Source organism: Phycodurus eques, chromosome 5 (genome assembly GCF_024500275.1).
Source record: "Phycodurus eques isolate BA_2022a chromosome 5, UOR_Pequ_1.1, whole genome shotgun sequence".
NCBI classification, from domain to species: Eukaryota; Metazoa; Chordata; class Actinopteri; order Syngnathiformes; family Syngnathidae; genus Phycodurus; species Phycodurus eques.
Window position 1 is genome coordinate 11847619 of NC_084529.1, and position 27882 is coordinate 11875500.

The 27882-nt window shown below is 45.8% G+C and overlaps 1 protein-coding gene across 1 annotated transcript in view; it reads right to left on the reverse strand.

Annotated features, from left to right (window-relative positions):
* Positions 1–16570: 16570 nt before the first annotated feature.
* slc7a5 (solute carrier family 7 member 5) overlaps positions 16571–27882 on the reverse strand; it is a 36917-nt gene continuing 25605 nt past the window's right edge. Inside the window, exons 9-10 of the mRNA XM_061677510.1 lie at positions 17863–18040; positions 16571–17787 (exon numbers count right to left, since the gene is read on the reverse strand). Coding sequence (XP_061533494.1) covers positions 17741–17787; positions 17863–18040 — 225 coding nt within the window. The 3' untranslated portion in view covers positions 16571–17740. The remainder of the gene's footprint in view (positions 17788–17862; positions 18041–27882) is intronic.

Genomic DNA, 27882 nt, shown 5'->3' on the forward strand with positions numbered 1-27882 from the left:
CTGAGCTGGAGAAGCTTGGTTGAAAGGAGTTCAGGGATGATGGTGTTGAACGCTGAGCTGAAGTCCACGAACAGGATCCTCGCGTAGGTCCCTGCACTGTCGAGGTGTTCTAGGATGAAATGCAGTCCCATGTTGACTGCATCATCCGCAGACCTGTTCGCTTGGTAGGCAAACTGCAGGGGGTCCAGCAGGGGACCTGTGACACTCTTGAGGTGGTCCAGCACGAGACGTTCAAAGGACTTCATGACCACAGATGTCAAAGCGACAGGCCTGTAGTCATTCAGACCAGAGATTGCAGGTTTCTTGGGGACTGGAATGATGGTGGAGCGTTTGAAACAGGATGGAACTTCGCACATTTCCAAAGATCTGTTGAAGATCTGAGTGAAGACTGGAGCGAGCTGGTCCGCGCAGACTTTGAGGCAGGATGGGGATACATGGTCCGGTCCTGACGCTTTGTTAATCTTCTGTTGTTTGAAGATGCGTCTCACATCCTGTTCATGGATGGTTAACGCAGAAGTCAGAGGTGTGGTTGTGGTCGCGGGTGCGGCCGGGTGGGTGTGTGGAGTGAAACTGTCCTTCTCAAATCTGCAATAGAAGGTATTCAAGTCGTTGGCTAGTGTGCTATTGTTCTCAGCTTGGGGTGATCGTCGCTTGTAATCAGTCAGCGATTGGAATGCACGCCAGACTGATTTTGAGTCGTTCGCACTAAACTGTTTTTCCAACTTTGCTGCATAGATCCTCTTTGCAATGTTAATTTCTTTAGTAAGCTGGTTTCTAGCTCGATTATACAGGGCCCTGTCCCCGCTCTGATATGCATCTTCCTTAGCTTGGCGAAGCTGCTTAAGTTTAGCAGTGAACCACGGCTTGTGGTTGTTGAATGTCCGAAATGATTTTGTTGGTACACAAACCTCTTCACAGAAACTGATATAGGATGTGACAGTGTCCGTATATTCATCCAGGCTGCCAGCTGAATTTTCAAAGACACTCCAGTCTGTGCAGTCTAAACAGCTTTGAAGTTCCATCTTGGCTTCATTGGTCCACTTTTTGACTGTTTTCACTGTAGGCTTCGCACATTTAAGTTCTTGCTTGTACGTCGGTATTAAGTGAATTAAGCAGTGATCAGACGAGCCCAGGGCTGCACGAGGTATAGCACGGTATGCGTTTTTACCGTAGTGTAGCAGTGGTCTAAAGTATTATTTTCCCTGGTAGGACAGTCGATGTGCTGCTTGTATTTAGGGAGTTCGTGGTTGAGTTTAGCTTTGTTAAAGTCCCCGAGAATAATGAGGGGTGAGTCCGGGTGTTTTTTTTTCAATTTCATTGACTTGTTCGGCGAGCGTTAGCAATGCGGCGTTCGTGTTAGCTTGCGGTGTAATATAGACTCCAGCCAGTATAAACGATGCAAACTCACGTGGGGAGTAGAATGGTTTACAGTTCAAAAACAGCCACTCCAAATGCGGGCTGCAGTGTGTGCTGAGCACCGTGAGGTCCGTACACCATTTTTCGTTGATATGGAGGCATATCCCGCCGCCCTTTGTTTTCCCCGATGATTCCATGTCGCGGTCCGCTCGATGAATGTTGAAGCCGGACGATGCATGACGCATGACGGCGCCATCGGGTACAGCGTCGCAAAGCCAGCTCTCCGTGAAGCACATGGCCGCGGAACGTCCGAAGTCTTTACTGGTCTTTAACAGAAGATGAAGCTCGTCCATTTTGTTGGGTAGGTAGCGTACATTCGCGAGGTGGATCGACGGGAACGCCAATCTGTGTCCTCTCATGCGGAGTTTCACCTGAATGCCGGCTCGTTTTCCTCTGTGGCGCCGCTTCCGCCTCCATGCGCCGAAAACCGCGGACGCCGCTCCGGTGAGCAACTCGGGGAAAAAACTGAGCGGATTTTCGAAAGTTGGTGACAGAAAGTCCGGAGTAGCCTCCTTGATGGTTAGCAGGTCTCCCCTTGTGTAAGTGAGTCGTGTAAGGTCTCCAAAGACTGACGAAAAACACAAAAACAAAGACAATACTAGAGAGCGTGTTATCGAGGCGACCACACTGGTAGGCGCCATCTTGTTTTTTTTTCTTGTTTTTTTCAAAACATACATTCCATTCCATACACACTATCTACGTATATTAATTTGCTGTTCTGGTATGTTTGTGTGTCTTTTTGAGCTTCCTTGTACATGTCTTGCTCGTAAATGTCACTAGATGTGTTTGTGTTTCTTTTGGGGAGTGAATACACCTTTAGTGTTACGTCCACTGTGTCCTGTCTAGTTTCCGTGCTTTCTCGCAAAGACAATGGGAACAAACAAAGTGAATGGGAATAATAAACAATCTGTATTTTGTTCTGCTAACAGTCAATCAACCATATTGCTGGGTCTACCCAGATGGATCACGAGCCATTCACAGGGCTGATTGTGACACATACTGTATGTATAGCAAACAACTATTCACACTTTCAGTCACACCTACGGGCAAATGTTTGACGTTTGAAGTTCTTCAAACAATCTTTGTATGTTTCATTCTGTGTGAAAGACATTATAAGTAGAATATATTCATTATATGTACCATCACCTTAACAGCAAAGGAAAGGTGGATGACTAAGATACCCAAAATAAAATCAGTCACATTGGGTGCACAGGAGATTTTTGTAGTTATCACCCTGATTAAGCAAGAATAAAATGTTGCATGTTGTTTTGTGCATCAAACACTGAAGCAACCTCTAACTCTGCAAGATGGAGTTTTTATGTTCCCCATCTGGTCCAAATGAAGATGAGTGGTATAGAAAATGACAGATGCATTTGACCAACAGTATACTTGAGACACAAGAAGTAGACTCTGGAATTAGGTAAAGGGGCATTGCTACAAACTTTAGTCGTGTGGCCAAAGTTCAAAATGAAGTTTAAGTTGGAAGATGAGTGTCAAGAAATTCCACAGAGATAACACAAAAATGTTGTTTCCATTATTAACTTTTGCAAACATCATTTATGAATTTGTTTTGGATAAGGTGCAGTTGGTGTCAGTGAGGAAGCGCTTTGGGGAGCTCTCTGCATACATCATGACTATAGCATGAGGGTGTAAAAGCAGTCATACATCAGTCACTCACATGGCCTTCGCTTAATACTCAGAATACTTGACAGGATTAAGTTGTTTGCTTCTTTGAGAATTCATCGTCTGAGTGTCATTCTGACATCAGAGAGCCAACTAATGCTGGGCTGAACAACAGTTTACTGCCAATACACAATCACGTAGCACCATTGTTGAATGAATGCCAGAGGCGACAACGGCTCATTAATCTATTAAGCATGTGGATATAGTTCAACACTTTGAACATGTTATCATAGCGGTAAAACAACAACATATCTTTGCCTTTAATATGGTCTCCAGAATGTAGAAAAGTATGACAATTTTTTTTTCAATATCAAAGCTAAATTTTAGCAGCATTTAGTTTATCAATGTTTCAATTCACAATACAATAGTATTCTTAGCATTCATTGTTAAATACATCAAAGGTATCTATAATCAGTAAATGTAATTACATCCTGACAAAAAAACTACCTTGAAACCATTTTCTGCTAAGGATCACTACTCGACCATTGACCACTTGATCAACAGGGTTTTTAGCATTCACAGCAGCAGCAGAGTATCTGATGCAAAATGCAAGGTGTTTGCAGGTCACTTTAGCAACAAACTCAAAAACCAAATAAGGGCAGCTTTTATTCCACCACAACCCAATAGTTTTAACTTAGTTGAAACTTTTGTTTTAATGTGAGGAAACACTTGGCAGTTTTGCCCTGGTTTATGTGGGTGTCCCTGTTAAAGCCAACAAAACTTTCTGGCTAATGATGTCCTAAACATTTTAAATTGCTTTCTTCAGACAGCTCAACTCAACACGACTCAACTCTATTTATGAAGCAATTTAAATACAACCACAGCTGAAAACAAAGTGCTGTATACAGATAAGAATCAAACTTAAGAACTAAAAAACATTGTAGATAAACAATTAAAACAAAAGGAACAATAAAAGCACTAAAACAGATGCTGAGTCTTAAGATGGGTTGAAAGCCAAAGAATAAAAATGGGTTTTAAGATAGGTTTTAAGGCCCTATCCTCTCTGAGCTTCAGGCCAGACCTTGGTACCTCAAGAAGCATCTGATCAGCTGAGCATTGTGCGGTTTCTTTCAATGTGCTTTTAAGATGATCATTGTCAGGCGCCTTCTCCAGAAAAATAATCGAGACGCTGCAGATCTGACAAATTACAGACCAATGTCCAATCTGTCTTTTTTTATTTTATTTTAGAGAAGATTGTTTTCAACCAGTTAAATGATTTCCTGAATACTACCGGTTTGCATGAAACTTTTCAATCAGGATTTTGAAACAATGAAAAAAAAAAAATAATTAAAATACATTTTAAAAAAATCACAGAACTGAGACTGCACCGATCTAACAAAGTTTGAAACAATATTAGAATTAATCTGGGCATGAAAAACTCTTTGTCCACTTCTTACTGGATCTGAGTGTAGCCTTTGATGCATTAGTCTAAAATATTATTTTAAACAGAATGCACAATACAATGGGCCTCTCTGTTACTGTAGAGAATTTTATGTCATCATGGGTGAAGACTTCATGTCAGGAGGTCATAGGTTGGATTGTGGTGTTCCCCAAGGTTCAATTTTAGGTCCACCCATCCATCCGCTCAGTTTTTTCCCCGGGTTACTCACCGGAGCGGCGTCCGCGGTTTTCGGCGCATGGATGCGGAAGCGGCGCCACAGAGGAAAACGAGCCGGCATTCAGGTGAAACTCCGCAAGAGAGGACACAGATTGGCGTTCCCGTCGATCCACCTCGCGAATGTACGCTTCCTACCCAACAAAATGGACGAGCTTCATCTTCTGTTAAAGACCAGTAAAGACTTCGGACGTTCCGCGGCCATGTGCTTCACGGAGACCTGGCTTTGCGACGCTGTACCCGATGGCGCCGTCACGCTTCCCGGCTTCAACATTCATCGAGCGGACCGCGACATGGAATCATCGGGGAAAACGAAGGGCGGCGGGATATGCCTCCATATCAACGAAAAATGGTGTACGGACGTCACGGTGTTCAGCAGACACTGTAGCCCGCATCTGGAGTCGCTGTTTTTGAACTGTAAACCATTTTACTCGCCACGTGAGTTTGCATCGTTTATACTGGCTGGAGTCTATATTACACCGCAAGCTAACACGAACGCCGCATTGCTAACGCTCGCCGAACAAGTCAACGAAATTGAAAAAAAACACCCGGACTCACCCCTCATTATTCTCGGGGACTTTAACAAAGCTAAACTCAACCACGAACTCCCTAAATACAAGCAGCACATCGACTGTCCTACCAGGGAAAATAATACTTTAGACCACTGCTACACTACGGTAAAAAACGCATACCGTGCTATACCTCGTGCAGCCCTGGGCTCGTCTGATCACTGCTTAATTCACTTAATACCGACGTACAAGCAAGAACTTAAATGTGCGAAGCCAACAGTGAAAACAGTCAAAAAGTGGACCAATGAAGCCAAGATGGAACTTCAAAGCTGTTTAGACTGCACAGACTGGAGTGTCTTTGAAAATTCAGCTGGCAGCCTGGATGAATATACGGACACTGTCACATCCTATATCAGTTTCTGTGAAGAGGTTTGTGTACCAACAAAATAATTTCGGACATTCAACAACAACAAGCCGTGGTTCACTGCTAAACTTAAGCAGCTTCGCCAAGCTAAGGAAGATGCATATCAGAGCGGGGACTGGGCCCTGTATAATCGAGCTAGAAACCAGCTTACTAAAGAAATTAACATTGCAAAGAGGATCTATGCAGCAAAGTTGGAAAAACAGTTTAGCGCGAACGACTCAAAAACAGTCTGGCGTGCATTCCAATCGCTGACTAATTACAAGCGACGATCCCCCCAAGATGAGAACAATAGCACACTAGCCAACGACTTGAATACCTTCTATTGCAGATTTGAAAAGGACAGTTTCACTCCACACACCCACCCGGCCGCACCCGCGACCACAACCGCACCTCTGACTTCTGCGTTAATCATCCATGAACAGGATGTGAGACGTATCTTCAAACAACAGAAGATTAACAAAGCGGCAGGACCGGACCATGTGTCCCCATCCTGCCTCAAAGTCTGCGCGGACCAGCTCGCTCCAGTCTTCACTCAGATCTTTAACAGATCTTTGGAAATATGCGAAGTTCCATCCTGTTTCAAACGCTCCACCATCATTCCAGTCCCCAAGAAACCTGCAATCTCTGGTCTAAATGACTACAGGCCTGTCGCTTTGACATCTGTGGTCATGAAGTCCTTTGAACGTCTCGTGCTGGACCACCTCAAGAGTGTCACAGGTCCCCTGCTGGACCCCCTGCAGTTTGCCTACCAAGCGAACAGGTCTGCGGATGATGCAGTCAACATGGGACTGCACTTCATCCTAGAACACCTCGACAGTGCAGGGACCTACGCGAGGATCCTGTTCGTGGACTTCAGCTCAGCGTTCAACACCATCATCCCTGAACTCCTTTCAACCAAGCTTCTCCAGCTCAGCGTCTCACCTGCCATCTGCCAGTGGATTTACAGCTTTCTGACGGACAGGACACAGCAGGTCAGGCTGGGGGAGGCCACCTCATCCACACGCAGCATCAGCACTGGGGCGCCCCAAGGTTGTGTCCTCTCTCCGCTGCTCTTCTCTCTCTACACGAACGACTGCACCTCAGCGAACCCGACTGTCAAGCTCCTGAAGTTCGCAGATGACACCACTGTCATCGGCCTCATCAAGGACGGTGACGAGTCTGCATATCGACAGGAAGCGGAGCGGCTGGAGCTGTGGTGCGGCCGACACAACCTGGAGCTGAACACGCTCAAGACGGTAGAGATATTCGTGGACTTCAGGAGGCATCCTTCGCCACAGCTGCCCCTCACGTTGTCCAGCTGCCTTGTGTCAACCGTCAAGACCTTCAAGTTCCTGGGAATTACAATCTCTCAGGACCTGAAGTGGGCGACCAACATCAACTCCGTCCTCAAAAAGGCCCAGCAGAGAATGTACTTCCTGCGGCTTCTGAGAAAGCACGGCCTGCCACCGGAGCTGCTGAGACAGTTCTACACAGCGGTCATCGAATCAGTCCTGTGTTCTTCCATCACAGTCTGGTTTGGTGCTGCTACAAAAAAGGACAAACTCCGACTGCAACGGACAATCAAAACTGCTGAAAGGATTGTCAGTACCCCCCTACCACCATTGAGGACTTGCACGCTGCCAGAACTAAGACAAGGGCGTGCAAAATCCTCTTGGAACGTCTGCACCCCGGTCACCAGCTCTTCCAGCTCCTTCCCTCAGGTAGGCGCTACCGATCAACGCAAACTAGAACTAGTAGACATTCCAACAGCTTCTTCCCTCTTGCGATCAACTTCTTAAACACCTAACCTATAATTCCATTACAACAAGCTGGAAATTGTTTGACTTGAGTTCGTTGCCACATTTCTGTGGGGCCAATTACGTATTACTCGTGCACTCACTGTAGTTGTCTCGCCATGCTGCACTATTTGCATATACTGGCCACTCATGCCAGAGTAGCATCTGCTCCATTTGCACACTGATTGAGGAGTATCTAACATTTGCACAACCAACATTGTCCCAGATGATCGCACTACTCGTCACTTTAAACCGGATACACTCCTTGAAGTCTCAGCGCCCTTTGCACAATGGTCATTGCACCGGACTATTGCAATATTAGTCGTTCGAACTGCTCTAAGTGCTAGAGGACTCTTTTTGCACAATTGTTTTTTGTCAATGTCTTTATGTCCCCAAAGTGTTCTGTAAATTGACTGTCTGTTGTACTAGAGCGGCTCCAACTACCGGAGACAAATTCCTTGTGTGTTTTGGACATACTTGGCAAATAAAGATTATTCTGATTCTGATTCTGATTCTCAATACCGCTTATCGTGTTCAGGGTCGCGGGATGCTGGAACCTATCCCAGCTGACTTCAGGCGGAAGGCAGACTACATACCCTGAACTGGTCGCCAGTCAGTCGCAGGGCACATATAGCCATGGACAACCACTCGCACTCACATTCACACCATCACTGTGTGGAAACTGAACCCACGCTGCCTGCACTGAAGTCAGGCAAAAGCACCACTACACTATAGTGACATTTTAGGTCCATCACTTTTTAATTGATACAATTTGATTTCTCATGTTAGGTGATTTTACCACTTCAAAAACATTGTCAGAGTCTGTCCGTTTCTCCATCCATCCATCCATCCATTTTCTGAGCCGCTTCTCCTCATTAGGGTCGCGGGCGTGCTGGAGTCTATCCCAGCTATCATCGGGCAGGAGGCGGGGTACACCCTGAACTGGTTGCCAGCCAATCGCAGGGCACATACAAACAAACAACCATTCGCACTCACATTCACACCTACGGGAAATTTAGAGTCTTCAATTCATGCATGTTTTTGGGATGTGGGAGGAAACCGGAGTGCCCGGAGAAAACCCACACAGGCACGGACATGCAAACTCCACACAGGCGGGGCCGGGGATTGAACCCTGGTCCTCAAAACTGTGAGGCTGACGCTCAAACCAGTCGTCCACTGTGCCGCCCTGTCTGTTTCTCTCTCAACATAACACAGAAGTGCTAAAGCACACTTTTATCTCCAGTTGGATTGTTTACTGCAATGCTCTCCTTTCTGGTCTTCCTAAAAGAACTATTAGTAACCTACAACCTACTGCAGAATTCAGCAGCCTGTCTGCTGACAAGGACCAGAAAGAGAGAGCACTGATCAATATAGAGGCTCATAATAAGACTTCACAACACAGTAACTGTTTGCTCCCAAAATACTTTTGAAGTTGCAGACATTATATTTTGGGCGCATATGTTACCGAAATGGTTGGAGAAAAATATATCTCAATTACTTTTAAATTAAATAATAGTAGGTAGAAGATAGTAGTCTTGAAAATATCTATTTAATTTGGATTGTATTTATATCTTGGCTCTCTCCACATTGCAATCATTACTGTCATGGTCAGATTATATTTTGTTTTGTTTCTTGTTTTCCTGTGTCCCATGTTGTTTATATCTCGTGAGCTCGTTTTGGTTATTGTCTCCACCTGTTCTCATCAACCATTTACCTTCTGTCAACCTATCAGCTCCCACCAGCTACACGTGTCTTGTCCAGGTGTTCCTCGTCCCCTCAGTTTGCTTGTATTTAGTTCTCTGTTGTTTTTTTCCAGTCCTTGTTGAGCCATTGTCATATGTCGTTTGTTGATTCTCGTCTGTCGTCTCATGTCATGTTTCCTCGTCCTGTCATGTTTGTGAGTTCGTTGTTCCCTAGTTTTAATTGGTTTGGATTTTGGACTTTGTTAATTTAGCTTTTCCCCTATATGATCCTTGGTTGCCTTATTTGGTTTTGTAAGAAAATCCTTTTCTGAGATTCCTACACTCCTGCCTTGCCTCCCTGCTTACCTGCACTTGGGTCCATTTTGCCTCCAACACCACAAAAAAACCAAAACCTGACAGACTGAACCAACCCCGAAAGGACCCAGCGGGAATCACACGGCATTGCCTTGCATGCCGCCAGTCTGCCTCCCACTGCCCTCAACCAAACCTACCCTCCTTCACAGGGTCATGTTCCTGCTCCAAGGCAGCTGCAGGCTCTTGCTCCTGCGGGGTACACTATGCGGGGGTGCTGTTCCAGCGGCTGCCACCTGACCTTGCTCCGGCGGGGCATTCTGTGCGACCCATGCGATCCTCATGCCTGGTCCTTGTATTGCTGTTGGGTCCGGCATCATACAAGGTACAAGTTACTTTTATTGTCAATTCTACAATATGCGTAGCACATACAAAGGATTTAAATTATGGTACTCAAGGGCCCATGGTGCTACGAAAATATTTTAGAATGTATAAATAATAATCAGTATAAAGAAGCTAAATGAAACTATGGTGTGTACAGTATAAAAAGTATAGATTACATTTACAAATATCAAAGATTAGGCGACATGCTACATAGTCAAAATCTGAGTACCAAGGCAGATAAAGACATTTACAAATTAGAAGCACCGTTGATGTTCAGGGTAGCATGCTGGGAGTGCACTCACCTGAAGTACACACAATCTCCTTGGTTTTCTCCATGTTCAGGGAGAGATTGTTGTCTGTGCCCCACCCAGCCAGGAGGCTCACCTCACTCCTGTCGTCTGTCTCATCCCCGTTGCTGATGAGAGTCATCACAGTTGTGTCGTCTGCAAACTTGAAGAGGTTGGAGCTGTGTATCGGTGTGCAGTCATGTGTGAGGAGGGGGCTCAACACACATTCTTGAGGAGCCCCCGTGTTCAGGGTGATGGTGCTGCATGTGTTGGTGCCGATCCGTACTGCCTGTGGTCTCCCTGTCAGTCCAGCAGCCAGTTGCACATCGCAGTGTTGAGCCCCAGCAAGTCCAGTTTGTGAATCAGTTGTTGGGGGACGATGGTATTGAATGCTGCGCTGAAGTCTATGAACAGCAGTCTGACATATGAGACCTTAGAGTCCAGGTGTGTGAGGGCAGAGTGGAGGGCAGTGGAGATGGCATCATCGGTTGACCGATATGCAAACTGTAAGGGGGCATGATGTGGTGCATGACTAGCCGCTCGAAGCACTTTATCAGGATGGGAGTGAGTGCTACCGGACGGTAGTTATCTAAGCAGGACGGAGACGACTTCTTCAGGACTGGGATGATGGTGGTGGCTTTGAAGCACGTAGGGACAATAGCCTGACTCAAGGAGGTGTTGAAGATGTCCATGAAGACATCTGTGAGTTCAGCTACACAGTCCCTCAGAACATGACCAGGTATGATATCTGGGCCCGATGCGCTACGTGCGTTGGTCCTGGGATCTTCTAACGCTGTCTCGGGTCAGTGACAGCACCTGATCACCAGGAGAGGGTGGAGACTTGTGTGCTGTTGTGTGCCTTAAAGTGAGCAAATAAGTTGTTGATCTCATTCAGCAAGGAGGTGGAGCTGTCACAGATCTGTGGTGATGTTTTGTAGTCCGTAATGAATTCCTCGCCACAGAGTCCTGCTGTCACTGCTGTTACTGAAGCGGTGGGCGATCCTCCTGGAGTACTCCCTCTTGGCCTCCCTGATGCCACGGGATGGATTGGCCCTAACTGTCCTCAGGCCCTCCTCATCCCCAGATCTTAAAGCAGCGTTGCGGACCTTCAGTAATCTGTAGACCTCCCTGTCAGCCATGGCTTCTTATTAGGGCTAATGACCGTCCGCCTGAAAGGCCATGTGGAAACCCATGTGCTCGGTGCCGCCTCGTCCGGCGTACTGTACGGGCACCAGACTGGCCCTGTTGGGCATACCCTGAACGCTTCTCCAGGCCCCCTTCCACCTGCTCAGTTGTGAAAGATCTATTGGCTTTTCCCATGTCCCATGTTGTTCATGTCTTGTGTGCTCGTTTGGTTATTGTCTCCACTTGTTCTTGTCAGCCGTCTCCCTTGTCAACCTATCAGCTTCCCTGCAGCTACTCGTCTTGTCCAGGTGTTCCCCGTTGTCTCATCAGCTTGCTTGTATTAGATAGTTTGCTGGTTTATTTCAGTCCTTGTTGGTTCATTGTCTTAACTGTTTGTTGATTTACATCTGTCATCTCATGTCATATTTCCTAGTCCTGTCATGTTTGAGTTCTTTGTTATGTTGTGTCTAGAATTTGGACTTTGTTAATTTAGCCATTTGCCTCAGTGATTACTGGTTGCCTTTTCTGGTTTTGTAAATAAATCCTTTTTTTTTTTTTTAGATTCCTGCACTCCTGCTTTGCCTCCCTGCTTACCGGTACTTGGGTTCTCCACCTTTTTTCCCCCCCTCCAGCACCATACCCCAAACTTGACAATTAACTAAATGAAAGAACAAGATTCCGGATACAAGCGGCCGAAATGAGTTTCCTCCTCAGGGTGTCCGGGCTCTCCCTTAGAGATAGGGTGAGAAGCTCGGTCATCCGGGAGGATCTCAGAGTAGAGCCGTTGCTCCTTCACATCGAGAGGAGCCAGATGAGGTGGCTGGGGCATCTGATTCGGATGCTTCCCAGACGCCTCCCTGGTGAGGTGTTCCGGGGACGTCCCACCGGGAGGAGACCCCGGGGACGACCCAGGACACGCTGGAGAGACTACATCGTTTGGCTGGCCTGGGAACGCCTCGGGATCCCCCCGGAAGAGATGGATGAAGTGGCTGGGGAAAGGGAAGTCTGGGCTCCCCTGCTAAAGCTACTGCCCCCGCGACCCGACCTCGGAAAAGCGGTAGAAGATGAGATGAAAAGTTAAAGTTAAGTCTTATATGATGTACTGACTGAAATGTTTCACATTTCATATCCCTGTTGAGTTCCATATGATTCCTAGACTGTGTCATAAATGGCTTTATGCTGTGTGCCTCGGAATTGGGAAGGTGGCAGCAACATCTGGGACTCTGAGACCACTTTGACATTCAAATACTGCATCATTAAAAGCAAAAAGTCAAAAGGACAAATACGACGCATCAGATGGTTTTGAGAAAATTACCAAAGAATAACTTTGGACCCTTGAATGAAAACACAAGAGCCAAGAGACGAAAGTGGGGATAAATAGGATACATGCTTGGGAAACAACAAATAGCATGTCTGACATTAATCCAAGGAAAGAGAGCCAGAGGACCAAAGACAAGTCAGAGGACAACCCAACAAGTTTGGCAACTGAGTCTTTCCTGGAGCCAGGAGGTGATGGCCTAGAACCAAATTAAATTAATATACCTCATTCCAGACCGATTCAAAGACCCCTTATGATGACGACAAACGATGGACTTGGTTTTCCCTTGCCCGGACGCAGATCACCGGGGCCCCCCACTGGAGCCAGGCCTGATGGTGGGGCTCGAAGGCGAGCACTTGGTGGCCGGGCCTGCACCCAGGGGGCCCGGCCGGGCACAGCCCGAAAGGGTAACGTGGGTCCCCCTTCCCATGGGCTCACGACCTGTGGGAGGGGCCTTAGGGGTCGGATGCAGTGTGAGCTGTGGGGCGGGGACCTTGGCGATCCGATCCCCAGCTACAGAAGCTGGCTCTAGGGACGTGGAATGTCACCTCTCTGGCAGGGAAGGAGCCCGAGCTGGTGTGTGAGGTCGAGAAGTTCCGGCTAGACTCGTCGAGGTCGAGAAGTCGAGGTCGAGAAGTTCCGGCTAGAATCGCCTCCACGCACAGCTTGGGCTCTGGTACCAGTCCTCTCGAGAGGGGTTGGACTCTCTTCCACTGTGGAGTTGCCCACGGTGAGAGGCGCCGAGCAGGTGTGGGTATACTTATTGCCCCCCGGCTTGGCGCCTGTACGTTGGGGTTCACCCCGGTGGACAAGACGGTAGCCTCCCTCCGCCTTCGGGTAGGAGCACGGGTCCTGGCTGTTGTTTGTGCCTATGCACCAAACAGCAGTTCAGAGTACCCACCCTTTTTGGAGTCCTTGGAGGGGGTGCTGGAGAGCGCTCCCGCTGGGGACTACATCATTCTGCTGGGGGACTTCAATGCTCACACGTGATTGGGAGGAACGGCCCCCTCCCGATCAGAACCCGAGCGGTGTTCTGTTATTATCTCATCACGGATTGTCCATAACGAACACCATGTTCAAGCATGAGGGTGTCCACACGTGCACCAGGACACCCTAAGTCGCAGTTTGATGATTGACTTTGTGGTCGTGTCATCGGACTTGTGGCTGCATGTCTTGGACACACGGGTGAAGAGAGGGGCGGAGCTGTCAACTGATCACCACCTGGTGGTGAGTTGGGTCCGATGGTGGGGGAAGATGCCGGTCCGACGTGGCAGGCCCAAACGTATTGTGATGTTCTGCTGGGAACATCTGGCAGAATTCCCGGTCAGAAGGAGTTTCAACTCCCACCTCCGACAGAACTTTGCTCATGTTCCGGGGGAGGCGGGCGACATCGAGTCCGAGTGGACCATGCCTCCATTGCTGAGGTGGCCGACCGGAGCTGTGGCCATAAGGTGGTCTGTGCCTGCCTGTCGTGGCGGCAATCCCCGAACCCGTTGGTGGACACCAACGGTGAGGGATGCCGTCAAGCTGAAGAAGGAGTCCTATCGGGCTTTTTTGGCCGGTTGGACTCCTGAGGCAGCTGATGAGTACCGGTTGGCCAAGCAGAATACAGCTTTGGTGGACGCTGAAGCAAAAACTCGGGTATGGAAGGAGTTCAGTGATGCCATGGAGAAAGACTTCCGGATGGCTTCGAGGAAATTCTGGTCAAACATCCGGCGTCTCAGGAGAGGAAAGCAGTGCACCACCAAAAAAAAAAAAAAAAAAAAGGTGAAAATTAACAAAGATGAAGGCAAAAATACACTTGTGGAGTTACTGTCATGCTTCACATTCTAAGAGGAAGTTTTACAAGGTGTCTTGAATGATGACAGTGCGACCAAAGTTTGGGTGACTTTTAGGGCATATTTTTTCTCAAAAATAAATAAATTAAAAAATGTACTAAAAATGTCTAAATCGCACAACTTCAACTGTAGACGTTCAAATGTGTACAGGTGGAAGGGTGTTCAAATTATTGTGTGAACTATCCTCATTGCTGCCAATTAGTGGGACATAGGAGTTTACCACCTACATGTGTATAATGGATTCTGCAGAACCCGCCATCAGCACTATTCCAGTCCGGCACGCAGAGGAGGCGGAGGAGTGTGAGGAGAGCATGTGAAACACAATAAGGCTGAATGCACAGGAGGGAGACACAAAGATCAATTGAGAACAGACAAATATGAATGGACTTCACAGCAAGCCACATTCATGTATATTGAAATGGATGTAGGGTTTTCTTTTTTATGAGAGAGGAGTACACTTTTAATTTCAAGGAAAAATGTAATTTTTTCCACAACTGAAAAAAAAAAAAAAAAAAACTTTGCATGTGTCTTAACCGGTCTAGACATTTTTTAATCGAAATACATAAGGGATGAAGAATTCTAGCGCACTTCATATACACTGAAATCACAGTTTTGTGTTTGTATCAATTTTGTGTGTGTGTGTGTGGCTTCCATTGCCATGACATGAGATGTGGAATTAGGCCACGTAACAAAGGGGGTGGCTTCTCATTGGTGCCAACTTTGTCGCTATGGTTAGCAGCTTTTCCAACCCCTTTAGAGACTATTTTCCCCCGAAAAGACTACAGTAAGCACAACGGATCGAGTGACTTATTGTTGTGTTATTGAAGGCTTCAATAAGAGAGAGACCCTCTCTAGAGTAGATGTTCACTCCTCTGCATCAAGACTGCAAATGACCTAATTTAACCCTAAATATTTACTTTTTTTCTGAGACCAATTATTTGTATACAGTTAAAAGGGCGGCACGGTGAGCAATTGGTTAGCACTCACAGTTTTGAGTACCTGGGTTCAAATCCGGCCTCCCCTGTGTGGAGTTGGCATGTTCTCCCTGTGCCTGCATGGGTTTTCTCCTGGTACTCCGGTTTCCTCCCACATCCCAAAAACATACATGGTAGGTTAATTGAAGACTCTAAATTCCCCGTAAGTATGAATAGTTGTTTATCTGTGCATGTGTATGAATAGTTGTTTATCTGTGCCCTGCAATTGGCTGGCAACCAGTTCAGGGTGTACCCCACCTCTCACAACCAGAATCAGCTGAGGTAGGCACCAACACACCCGAGACCCCAGTGAGGATAAGCGGTATGGAAAATGGATGAAAATGGAATCCACTCTAAATTCTTTACTCTTCACTCTAGATTATTTGTTCAGTGTGCACTATGCTTCTCATAGACGTTTGCACCTTTACATTGTAGCATATGCACTATTTCATTTCAATTCAATTTTATTTACATAGCGCCAAATACAAAAGTTGTCTCAAGGGCACTTCACGCATTGAGCAGGTGAAAAACAACACTCTTCATCGATTAAAAGACCAACTGAACTCCACATGAAGAAGCACTAGGTAACAAAGGCAATTTAACCTCACACTCACTATTGCAGTGATATACTGTCTAACCACTGCAATAAACATCCGTGCTGGAGCCTATCCCAGCTGTCATTGGGCAGGAGGCGGGGTACACCTTGAACTGGTTTGCCAGCCAATCGCAGGGCACACAAACAACCATTCGCACACACATTCACACCTACGGGCAAATACGCTCTAACAAGTCGTCCACCGTGCCGCCCTGCAATAAACAGTGTAAATATAATGTGAAAAACCAAACAAGTAATCTTAAGCTTTTATCTGATTTGGTACCACTTTTACTGTATTCTTTACTGTGACTTCAGTCCCACCTCATATTTAAGAAATTCTATGAAGACAAAATCTGAAATAGTGTCCTTCTCATAACACAATAGTAGGAGATAATGGAACAATTAATTTAAACAGTTTTGCACTCATCTTTTTGCTATCCCTAAAGGTCTTAAAAGGGAACCTTCTGCTGTTTTTTATCCAGCTGGCTAACCTGCCTGCTGCTGCATTCAGTGGGCAAATGTGAGTAGTGTTATGTGACATGGTCATGTGGCATTTAGGCACCTTTAAAAAGGACATGATTAACCAACAGTAACAGACAAGAACCAATACAATAAGACAAAAGAACACAAGAATGCAGGAGAAAAAACAAGTCGGCATTTATTTGTAAATCACTTTCCATAAAATGCACTATAAACAAAGTAGATTAATATTAAACAAATGTTTTCTAAAAAATAAATAAATAAAATACCTACAGTCCAAAACAAGTTAGTTTGCCCATCAGATTATCAACATGGCTGCGGGGGTTCTACTTTAAAAAAAAAAAGTAAGAAAAAACAACAATAAAATAACCTTGCATCCACCAACACACCCTATGGCAACAATTGTTGACCATCATAAGGACGAATGTAAACCATAATTTTGTTGTTTCCCAAAAAGGTGAGAAAGGGGTTGACTCTAGCGATGAAACTAAAAATTTTTGTTTAAAAAAAATAAAATGTTGAGGACAAGGCAAACTATGAGTCCATAATTATCAAAATTATTTGTATTTGCTAAACGCCAGAACAACAGAAGTATTTCTTTTAGACAAATATATATGATAGATAATACAGTCATGGCATAAAACATTGGGGTGCCAATGTTTTTGAGCATGACTGTATGTATTATTAACATATCTCCTTACAATACTTTAGTAAGACAGATTCAATGGTGTAATGGTCACATTGCTTAAATGAGTGCAAAGTAGCAAAGTCCAACACTACTAAATTTACTCCTTTAATTGGCTCACAGACCTCGGGTTGTATATAATTAAGCGGAGTCACAAACAAGCAACTGAAAGGTTTACTCACTACCCATAGCTGGATAAACAAACATTATTAAACAGAAGACCGATACAAGAAATTAAATTTGGTTTCAGATGTTTTGTTTGTCCATGTTCCTGTCAATATTTTCACTTGTCTCACGGTCCTAAACACTAAAGGTTTTCATGAGCTGAGATAAAAAGAAAGAAAAAAAAATTACAACAAAAAGAATAAAGACAATCCTAAGTGCACATAGTTAGTGACTAATGGCAATCAACAGAGTAGCAGGCAAATGTTGAACAGTTAAGTACAGCACTTCAGACTCCTGCGTGATGTGGTGTTCATCACTTCTTGGCATCACTTTACAAAGTGAGTGTGTGTGTGTGTGTGTGTGTGTGTGTGTGTCATCATGAGAGAAGGTAGTGAGTGAGAGAAATCATCAGGGCTCAACATTGATCAGCAATGATGTCAGCGCTCAGAGGCCCCTGTTGGACCACGTGACTCCTAAGGTACCACCTGCATTGCTTTCTGGCAAAATGCTGTGGTTGAGACTGTAAAACACACAAATGCAACACTAAAATAAAGTTTTTATGCAATGGCAAGTAGAAGAAGTGACAGCTACTCACAGATTCCATTCAGAAGCCACTTGGGTTTGTTCTTCCACGTCACACCTAAGAAGTAGACAGGTAGTCCAGTGGCAATGATGCCAAAACCAATTGCACACTCCTCTGGAGTCTTCCAGAAGGATACGATGATGAGGAAGAGGCAGGCGAGCACAAACGTCACCGGAAGAAGGATATTTACCTGCAAGAGAGGACAGGAGCATATCACAAGGAATTCATGAGCAAAAATACAGCAACATCTGAATGTGAATCATTTCAAGCAGGCACGTGCACAGACATTTTTTGGGGCAGGTTTAAAAAAATAAATAAATAAAAAGGGCCATCCATTGCCAAAAGTATTTATAGAATTAAAAATAAACAGTATATAATGACCTAGTGTATTTATTTCTGTTAGCACAATCAACACAGTCAATAATAACGCTAAAAACAAAGGAGGTGACTCGTAACAAATGTCAGGGTTTTTTGATAAACAAAAACGAGACCAAGATAAATCATTAGGGTTGGTTAATTGAAGGCTCCAGCAGCCCGCAACCCACGTGAGGATTAGCTGAACGGAAGATGAATGAATGTCTGTTTGTGTATATAGTATACAATTGTAGATCTACAGTGTGTACGGAAAGTATTCAGACCCCCTTAAATGTTTCACTCTTTGTTAGATTGCAGCCATTTGTTAAAATCATTTGTTTGTTTTTTTTCCTCATTAATGTACACAAAGCGCCCCATAGACAGAAAAAAACTAAATTGTTGACATTTTTGCTGATTTATTAGAAAAGAAAAACTGAAATATCACACAGCCATAAGTATTCAGACCCTTTGCTGTGACACTCATATTTAACTCGGGCGCTGTCCATTTCTTCTGATCATCCTTGAGATGGTTCTACACCTTCATTGGAGTCCAGCTGTGTTTGATTATACTGATTGGACTTGATTAGAAAAACCACACACCTGTCTATATAAGATCTTACAGCTCACAGTGCATGTCAGAGCAAATGAGAATCATGAGGTCAAAGGAACTGCCTGAAGAGCTCAGACAGAATTGTGGCAAGGCACAGATCTGGCCAAGGTTAGAAAAAGAATTCTGCTGCACTTAAGGTTCCTAAGAGCACAGTGGCCTGCATAATCCTGAAATGGAAGACGTTTGGAATGATCAGAACCCTTCCAATAGTTGGCCATCCGGCCAAACTGAGCAATCGGGGGAGAAGAGGTAAAGAAGGACCCAAAGATCACTGTGGCTGAGCTCCAGAGATGCAGTTGGGAGATGGGAGAAAGTTCTACAAAGTCAACCATCACTGCAGCCCTCCACCAGTCGGACCTTTATGGCAGAGTGGCCCGACGGAACCCTCTCCTCAGAGCAAGACACATGAAAGCCCGCATGGAGTTTGCTAAAAAAAACACCTGAAGGTCTCCAAGATGGTGAGAAATAAGATTCTCTCATCTGATGAGACCGAGATAGAACTTTTTGGCCTTAATTCTAAGCGGTTCGTGTGGAGAAAACCAGGCACTGCTTATCACCTGTCCAATACAGTCCCAACAGTGAAGCATGGTGGTGGCAGCATCATGCTGTGGGGTTGTTTTTCAGCTGCGGGGAGAGGGAGACTGGTTGCAATCGAAGGAAAGATGAATGTGGCCAAGTACAGGGATATCCTGAACGAATACCTTCTCCAGAGTGCTCAGGACCTCAGACTAGGCCGAATGTTCACCTTCCAACAATACAATGACCCTAAGAACACAGCTAAAATAATGGAGGAGTGGCTTCAGAACAACTCCGTGACTGTCCTTGAATGGGCCAGCCAGAGCCCTGACTTAAACCCAATTGAGCATCTCTGGAGAGACCTGAAAATGGCTGTCCACCAAGGTTCACCATCCCACCTGACAAAACTGGAGAGGATTTGCAAGGAGGAAAGGCAGAGGATCCCCAAATGTAAAAAAAAAACTTGTTGCATCATTTCCAAAAAGACTCATGGCTGCATTAGTGCAAAAGGGTGCTTCCATTAAATACTGAGCAAAAGGTCTGAATACTGTGTGATATACACCCTATGGCAAAAATTGTTGACCATCATAAGGACCAATGTAAACCATAATGTTGTTGTTTCCCAAAGAGGTGAGAAAGAGGTTGACTCTAGCGATGAAACTAAAATTTGTTGTTTAAAAAAAAATAAAATGTTGAGGACAAGGCAAACTATGAGTCCATAATTATCAAAATTATTTATATTTGCTAAACGCCAGAACAACAGAAGTATTTCTTTTAGACAAATATATATGATAGATAATACAGTCATGGTATAAAACATTGGGGTGCCAATGTTTTTGAGCATGACTGTATGTATTAACATATCTCCTTACAATACTTTAGTAAGACAGATTCAATGGTGTAATGGTCACGTTGCTGAAATGAGTGCAAAGTAGCAAAGTCCAACACTACTAAATTTACCCCTTTAATTGGCTCACAGACCTCGGGTTGTATATAATTAAGCAGGGTCACAAACAAGCAACTGAAAGGTTTACTCACTACCCATAGCTGGATAAACAAACATTATTAAACAGAAGACCGATACAAGAAATTAAATTTGGTTTCAGATGTTTTGTTTGTCCATGTTCCTGTCAATATTTTCACTTGCCTCAAGGCCTTTAAGACACCGTATGACTTGAGCACTATCGCTAGGGTACTAAAACAAAAATTAAAAAAATAAAAAAGATACCGTGCTATTTTTTACGTGAAAATGCCTCAGTACGGTACTGGTATCGGTACTTGGTGCAACACTACAGCAAGCACAAGTAAGACAAAACCACATTAAGATCTTCCCAGAAAGTGCACAAATAAATACCAGCAATTCAGTAAGAAGGAAGTTGACAATTAGATACGACAAAATAATGTATTTATTTATTTATATATATATATTTTTTTTTTTAAATATAAAATACAGGTGTAATAAATATTCCCACAGAGTGCTTAAAGGTCACAGGACAAAGATTTAAAATGTTTTCTTGATAACTCTAGAACCCCTTTACAAACCACATCTGCCATTTCAAAGTGATTATACGGCAGATATACAGCAGTTAAATCAATAAATATGATGCAGAATGCGCCTTCTGCTTTTTGCATCCCGCGCCTTCCGGTCTTCGTCTCTTTCCGGTGCTGTACCGTCACACAAGCCAAACATCCTGTTCATTCGGTGTTGTGTGCTATTGTTCCATGCTGTTGTTCCCCTCATTGTCGTATGATTTAAGTTGTCTGGGGCTTTATGCCCCTGCCAGGGTCACCCATGACAAACAGGTCCTAGGTGAGGGACCAGACAAAGCACGGCTCAAAGACCCCTTATGATGACGACAAACGATGGACTCAGTTTTTCCTTGCTTGGATGCGGGTCACCGGGGCCCCCCATCTGCAGCCAGGCCTGGAGGTGGGGCTCGAAGGCGAGCGCCTGGTGGACGGGCCTGCACCCATGGGGCACAGCCCGAAAGGGTAAAGGAGGTCCCCCTTCCCATGGCCTCACCACCTGTGGGAGGGGCCATAGGGGTCGGGTGCAGTGCGAGCTGGGCGGTGGTCGAAGGCAGCGACCTTGGCGATCCGATCCCCGGCTACAGAAGCTGGCTCAAGGGACGTGGAATGTCACCTCTCTGGCAGGGAAGGGGCCCGAGCTGGTGTGTGAGGTCGAGAAGTTCCGACTAAATATAGTCGGACTCGCCTCCACACACAGCTTGGGCTCTGGTACCATGGTACCAGTCCTCTTGAGAGGGGTTGGACTCTCTTCCACTCTGGAGTTGCCCACTGTGAGAGGCGCAGAGCAGGTGTGGGTATACTTATTGCCCCCTGGCTCAACGCCAGTACGTTGGGGTTCACCCTGGTGGACGAGAGGGTACCCTCCCCTCTGCCTTCAGGTGGGGTGACGGGTCCTGACTGTTGTTTGTGCCTATACACCAAACAGCAGTTCAGAGTACCCACCCTTTTTGGAGTCCTTGGAGACGGTGCTGGAGAGCGCTCCCGCTGGGGAATCGTTCTGCTGGGAGACTTCAATGCTCACGTGGGCAATGACAGTGAGACCTGGAAGGGCGTGATTGGGAGGAACGGTCCCCCGATCAGAACCCGAGCGGTGTTCTGTTATTGGACTTCTGTGCTCATCATGAATTGACCATAACGAACACCATGTTCAAGCATAAGGGTGTCCAGATGTGCACTTGGCACCAGGACACCCTAGGTCGCAGTTCGATGATCGACTCTGTGGTCCTGTCATCGGATTTGTGGCCGGATGTCTTGGACACTCGGGTGAAGAGCGGGGCGAAGCTGTCAACTGATCACCACCTGGTGGTGAGTTTGCTCCAATAGTGAGGGAAGATGCCGATCCGACGTGGCAGGCCCAAGCGTATTGTGAGGGTCTGCTGGGAACGTCTTGCAGAATCCCCTGTCAGAAGGAGTTTCAGCTCCCACCGCCGACAGAACTTAGCTCATGTTCCAGGGGAGGCGGGGGACATTGAGTCAGAGTGGACCATGTTCCGCGCCTCCATTGCTGAGGCGGCCGACCGGAGCTGCGGCCGTAAGGTGGTCAGTGCCTGTCGTGGCGGGAGTCCCCAAACCCGTTGGTGGACACCAACGGTGAGGGATGCAGTCAAACTGAAGAAGGAGTCCTATCGGGCCCTTTTGGCCAGTGCGACTCCAGAGGCAGGCTGGCCAAGCGGAATGCAGCTTTGGTGGTCAGTGAAGCAAAAACTCGGGTATGGGAGGAGTTCGGTGAGGTCATGGAGCAAGACTTCCGGACGGCTTCGAGGAAATTCTGGTCCACCATCCGGCGTCTCAGGAGGGGGAAGCAGTGCACCATCAACACTGTGTATAGTGGGGATGGGGCGCTGCTGATCTCGACTCGGGACATTGTGAGTCGGTGGGGAGATTACTTCAAAGACCTCTTCAATTCCACTGACACGCCTTCCCATGAGGAAGAAGAGTCTGGGTTCTCTGAGGCGGGCTCTCCTATCTCTGGGATTGAGGTCACTGAGGTGGTTAAAAAGCTCCTCGGTGGCAAGGAACCGGGGGTAGATGAGATTCGCCCGTAGTTCTTAAAGGCTCTGGATGTTGCGGGGCTGTCCTCGTTGACACGCCTCTGCAACATCGCATGGACATCGGGGACAGTGCCTCTAGTGGTCCCCCTTTTTAAGAAGGGGGACTGGAGGGTGTGTTCCAACTACAGGGGCATCACACACACTCCTCTGCCTCCCTGGTAAGATCTATTCAGGGGTGCTGGAGAGGAGGGTCCGTCGGGAAGTCGAATCTCAGATCCAGGAGTAGCAGTGTGGTTTTCGTCCTGGCCGTGGTACAGTGGACCAGCTCTACCGAACTTCCTGATACAGGCTATTCGGTCCCTGTACGACCGGAGTCAGAGTTTGTTCCACGTATCCGGCAGTAAGTCGGACTTGTTCCCAGTGAGGGTTAGACTCCGCCAAGGCTGCCCTTTGTCACCGATTCTGTTCATAATTTTTTTTGACAGAATTTCAAGGCGCAGCCGAGGCGTAGAGGGGGTCCGGTTTGGTGGTCAGGAGAGCTGCTGCTCCTCCACATCGAGAGGAGCCAGATGAAGTGGCTGGGACATCTGATTCGGATGCCTCCTGGACTCCTCCCCGGTGAGGTGTTCCGGGCACGTCCCACCGGGAGGAGACCCCGGAGACGACCCACGACATGCTGCCGAGACTATGTCTTTCAGCTGGTCTGGGAAGACCAGCTGAAAGGATTCCCCCCAGAAGAGCTGGATGAAGTGGCTGGGGAGAGGGAAGTCTGGGCGTCCCTGCTAAAGTTACTGCTCCCGCGACCCGACCTCTGATAAGCGGTAGAAAATGGATAGATCGATGGGTGATTTAACGATGGTTTATTGTGTGGCATTTGGTTGTTCAAATGGTTCAGGCAGCGGCAAGTATTTATTTATTTTTGGCTTTCCAAGTGAAAAAGGAATACGTGACCAGTGGATAGTCAAAGTCAATCGACAGGGGAAGGAATGTGCTCAGCTATGTGTGCCGAGCAACCATGACTGTATAAAAAGACATGCTTTTGACATAGTGTCACATGGAGCCAGTGGCCACTCTTGTTTTTCCTGTTGTACACCTGCTACTTGGCTGCTTGTCGTCGTCATTATCTGATCGGCTCAAACATGTACGCTTTGATGATGCCAAGTTCAGTTGGGTGCTCCTGTAAGTCGAAATCGTCCTCCACATATTCCAACACGTTGCTCGCCATGTGCGCTGTTTGTCAATTGCAACGTCACTTCTGGTAGCCCTTGCGGTGGATAGAGTAACCACACCCCGGTGTCTTGAGTTTCTGGTATGTTCGGGGAGGACTCAATATACGTCATAAAAACCACATTTTTAGCTAAACTATGGTTGAAAAAAAACTTACATGCATGTATTACATAACATAAAAACAATGCAAATATTAATTTTAACGGACCCCATCACATCTTTGTCATCTAACCTTTAAAAACCCAACAGGTGAGAGTTAAACTGAGATAGGGTTGATTACCACCTATCAGCCTTAACAGTGGTCAGTCTGAGTCAACAAAATGGAATGTGTAATGTTATCATTATTATCGATTGTTTCTTACTCCCATGTTGTCGCTACCCAAGTTTGTGTTGTAATAACATAAAAATATCGGCAGCAATATTGGCACTTGAACCTGCAGTCTCTGGTTCTCGCTTCAAAAAACTAATTTCCAAAACAATTCTATGGACTGACTGATTCCAGGATGTTTCTCAAGTTTTCTCCTTCATTCATACGGAGCACTTATCCTAACCAAGTAAAGATTATGAACAGCCTCTTGACCAAACATCACAGCAGCACTATAAAGCATCTTCTTGATCATGATGTTCTTCAAAGGACAAGAGACTGTAGCATATATTAGTCGAATAAAAATGTAATTAATTTAGGAGGAAAGAATAAGATATAAGCGATCCCTGCGTTACTTACGGTTTAGCGTAATTTTAAATTACAGCGTTATAAATCAAGCTATTTTATCTAGGAAGGGGGCACCACGTCACTTTTTAGAATTTTAAAACTTCAGGACAAAGTAACAACCTTTTTATCCTCAGTCTCGTAATTTGAAGGTTGCTACATGAATTAGATAAGAGTTCTAGACGACCAGAGGTTTTTGTTTCTCGAACCCAAACACACACCACAATGCACATAGTGAATTTTATGAAAGATTTAATGAGATCTAACAGGAGAAATCTACAGGAAAACAACATTGAAAAAAAAGAAAAAAGACACAAAACAAACAAGGATAGACAAACAGTGGCAAAGTAAACTGACTTGTGTTGTGATGTTGGTAGTGAGCATGCGATGACAAGGCGTCTTGCTGGAAGTCCTGTTCTCGTTAGTTTAAAACCCAAATATGCACTAATCTGTACTTTAGTAGACCACAATGTGGGAATTACGTGTGTTGACCAACTCAGGCAGACGGGTCGACCTTCGGGGCTAGGCAAGAGCGCGCACGAAGAATGGTTTGAAGAAAAAGGAAGGAAAGACGCACTTCAAGTGTAGGTTGGCCGGCGCGCTGGTAGGGGCAATGCTTGCCACGCGGTCAGGGAAAGCTCGCACCGCAATAGCTTCCCAACGGAGCATCTCCGTAAACTGCCCCACACCGAAAAGGGTAGCGATGGGGAGTTGGCTGGTGCCTTCTGCGGTCCACGCGTGGAAGTTCGGCGTCTCCGGGCTTCCGCCACCTCGTGGTGAGAGGTTGGGGGGGGTCCCCGGGCTAGGCCAGGCCAGCAGGTGGAACAACGAGAGAGTGAGAGAGCGAGCGAAACAGAGCCAGACACAAAGGAGCTTCAGCCTTTTTATCAGCCTCAGAGAGCGGGCCCTTTTGACCAAATGGAAGGCAGACCACGCCTCTAGAATTGAATTTCATCTTAGGATAATTTGTGGTTTGAAACCAGTGGAATAAAATGTTAATTATTTTATTTAAGATAACGAGACCATTATTCAGAGTTGCATTGTCACACGCCCATCCTCTAATACCTGTAACAAATGTTTCAAATGTTATGTGATTGTTGAGAACACTAATATTTGCAATGTGGTGTGGAGTGAAAACATTTCATCTGGTTCAATTGAAAACAGATTCAACATCAGAAATACAGTCACTAGTGGCGTTCATGTAAAAGTTCTTAAAATATTAAATCCCAGTCGAGTCCATTAAAGACTGTGGTTAATGAACCCACGTCTGCAGTGGCGTTCCGTCGCCTGTGGGTGTCGCGGGGAACCCGTCCATTGTCCCGGCTTGTCCCGCAGCGGGGAGGAGACGCCTTCGTTGGTGTGGGTCTGTGGGCAGGCTGGTGGTGGAGGTTAATTAGTTTAGCGTTCTGGTGCAAACTAGATATCTTTTGTTTCCGCTTCCATGCTCCGGGTGCTGGTAATTCACTTAGCGTCGGCGTGCAACAGCAAATGTCTGTGTCTTGATTTTGATGATCCCGGCTTGTGATTCACTTAGTGTCTGTATGCGAAGTTGAGTCTCGCCACTCTGTGGTTGTCTATCCCGGCGGGGAGAGCGGGGGTCGCCGGAGACTAGGGTGCTGGGTGTCATCTTTTCATGACTGAACAGACATCATCTTCACCAGTCACATGAGTGTTATACCATTCTCTTAGCTGTGTAGTGAATATCCAAAAACTGCATCAATCGCAAGTGAACTGGGAGAGTCCTTGATCAATTGCTCTAAGTGGTTCGCTAAGCAACACAAATGTAACTGATGAGCAACAGGAATGTGACAGGCAAATAAAGGAGACAGGGAGGGAGAGGGACTGTAAAGGAGACCACAGTCTCCAGTCCCACTATATTCACACAGTTTATGCCTGTCTCGTTTGAGGGTACAAGCCTTGCCTCCCAGGGTTGTTATTTGTATAGTGTCATCCACCCTCATAGATCTTCATTGCTGCTACACAAGGCATTTCAAAGTGCTTTACAGCTACATAAAATTACAACACGAAAAAAATGCAAGGAGTGAAGATAAAATACTTTCAGGTATTATATGTGCAGCTACATAGAACTATTTTCAGCCTGAATCGAAACATTGTCAGGGTTGAGTCCCGTCTCACATCTTCTGCCAGACTGTTACAGATTTAAGCAGCAAAAAAACGATACTGTACTACGTTGCATGTGAGCTTTCACATGCTCGCCTGCAAACAAAGTGCAGCGATGGCACAATGGTCCTGTGTGTTTGGAGAGCACTGCAGCAAGTGGACCAGCCATCATACCAGCAGCTGACAAGCATTCAACTTCTCTTCTGTCCTTTACTCTCACATCAGTGTTCATTCATTCATCTCAGCTAATGAATGCATCTTCGTTGGTGGCGTGAGACAAAGAAGAAATATCAATGACTGCCAAAATAGGGACAAAGTTCAACTTTGAAGTGTCAGGTCGTATTCGACTGAGTAGGTCTGTTCAAGTGTGTCAATAATTCTCTTCAAACTTCTCGTCTCATTATGGTACAAATTACTTGACATCCATAATTATATTTGAGGGGAAAGAGATTTATATTCTAGATTGAGCAAATCCACACCCTTGAAGATGTATATTACTAACGAAAAAGCAGCAGAAAATGGGCCTGATTTACTAAGATCCCAAATAGTGGGCACTAAATTGTGTGTTTACTACAAGACCGACTGCACACCGAAGGGACATGACCGAAGCCAACTGAACTGTCACGCAGTGTGCGGGGTTCGATACCTGTTTTTTCTTAAACCACCGGCCACTGGTTTTGCTGCGATTCCAAATTTGAATTGCCGGTGAACAGTGTCACAACGTCGAAGATGTAACAGCAAATCAAAAATGTTTTCATGCACACAAAAAAGGTTTGCAGGTTTTAAGCTAAGGCAAGACAGCCGGCTGCCACATGGCCGCTAAGCTGCACTGATACAGTATATACAGTATATATATATTGCATTTTTCACATATTAGACAATGTTTAACCCAAAATTGGGTTAAACATAACCCATCCTCCTTGAAAGCAGACTGATTATCTTTGTGTTGAATCAACATTTGCAAACATCTGCTT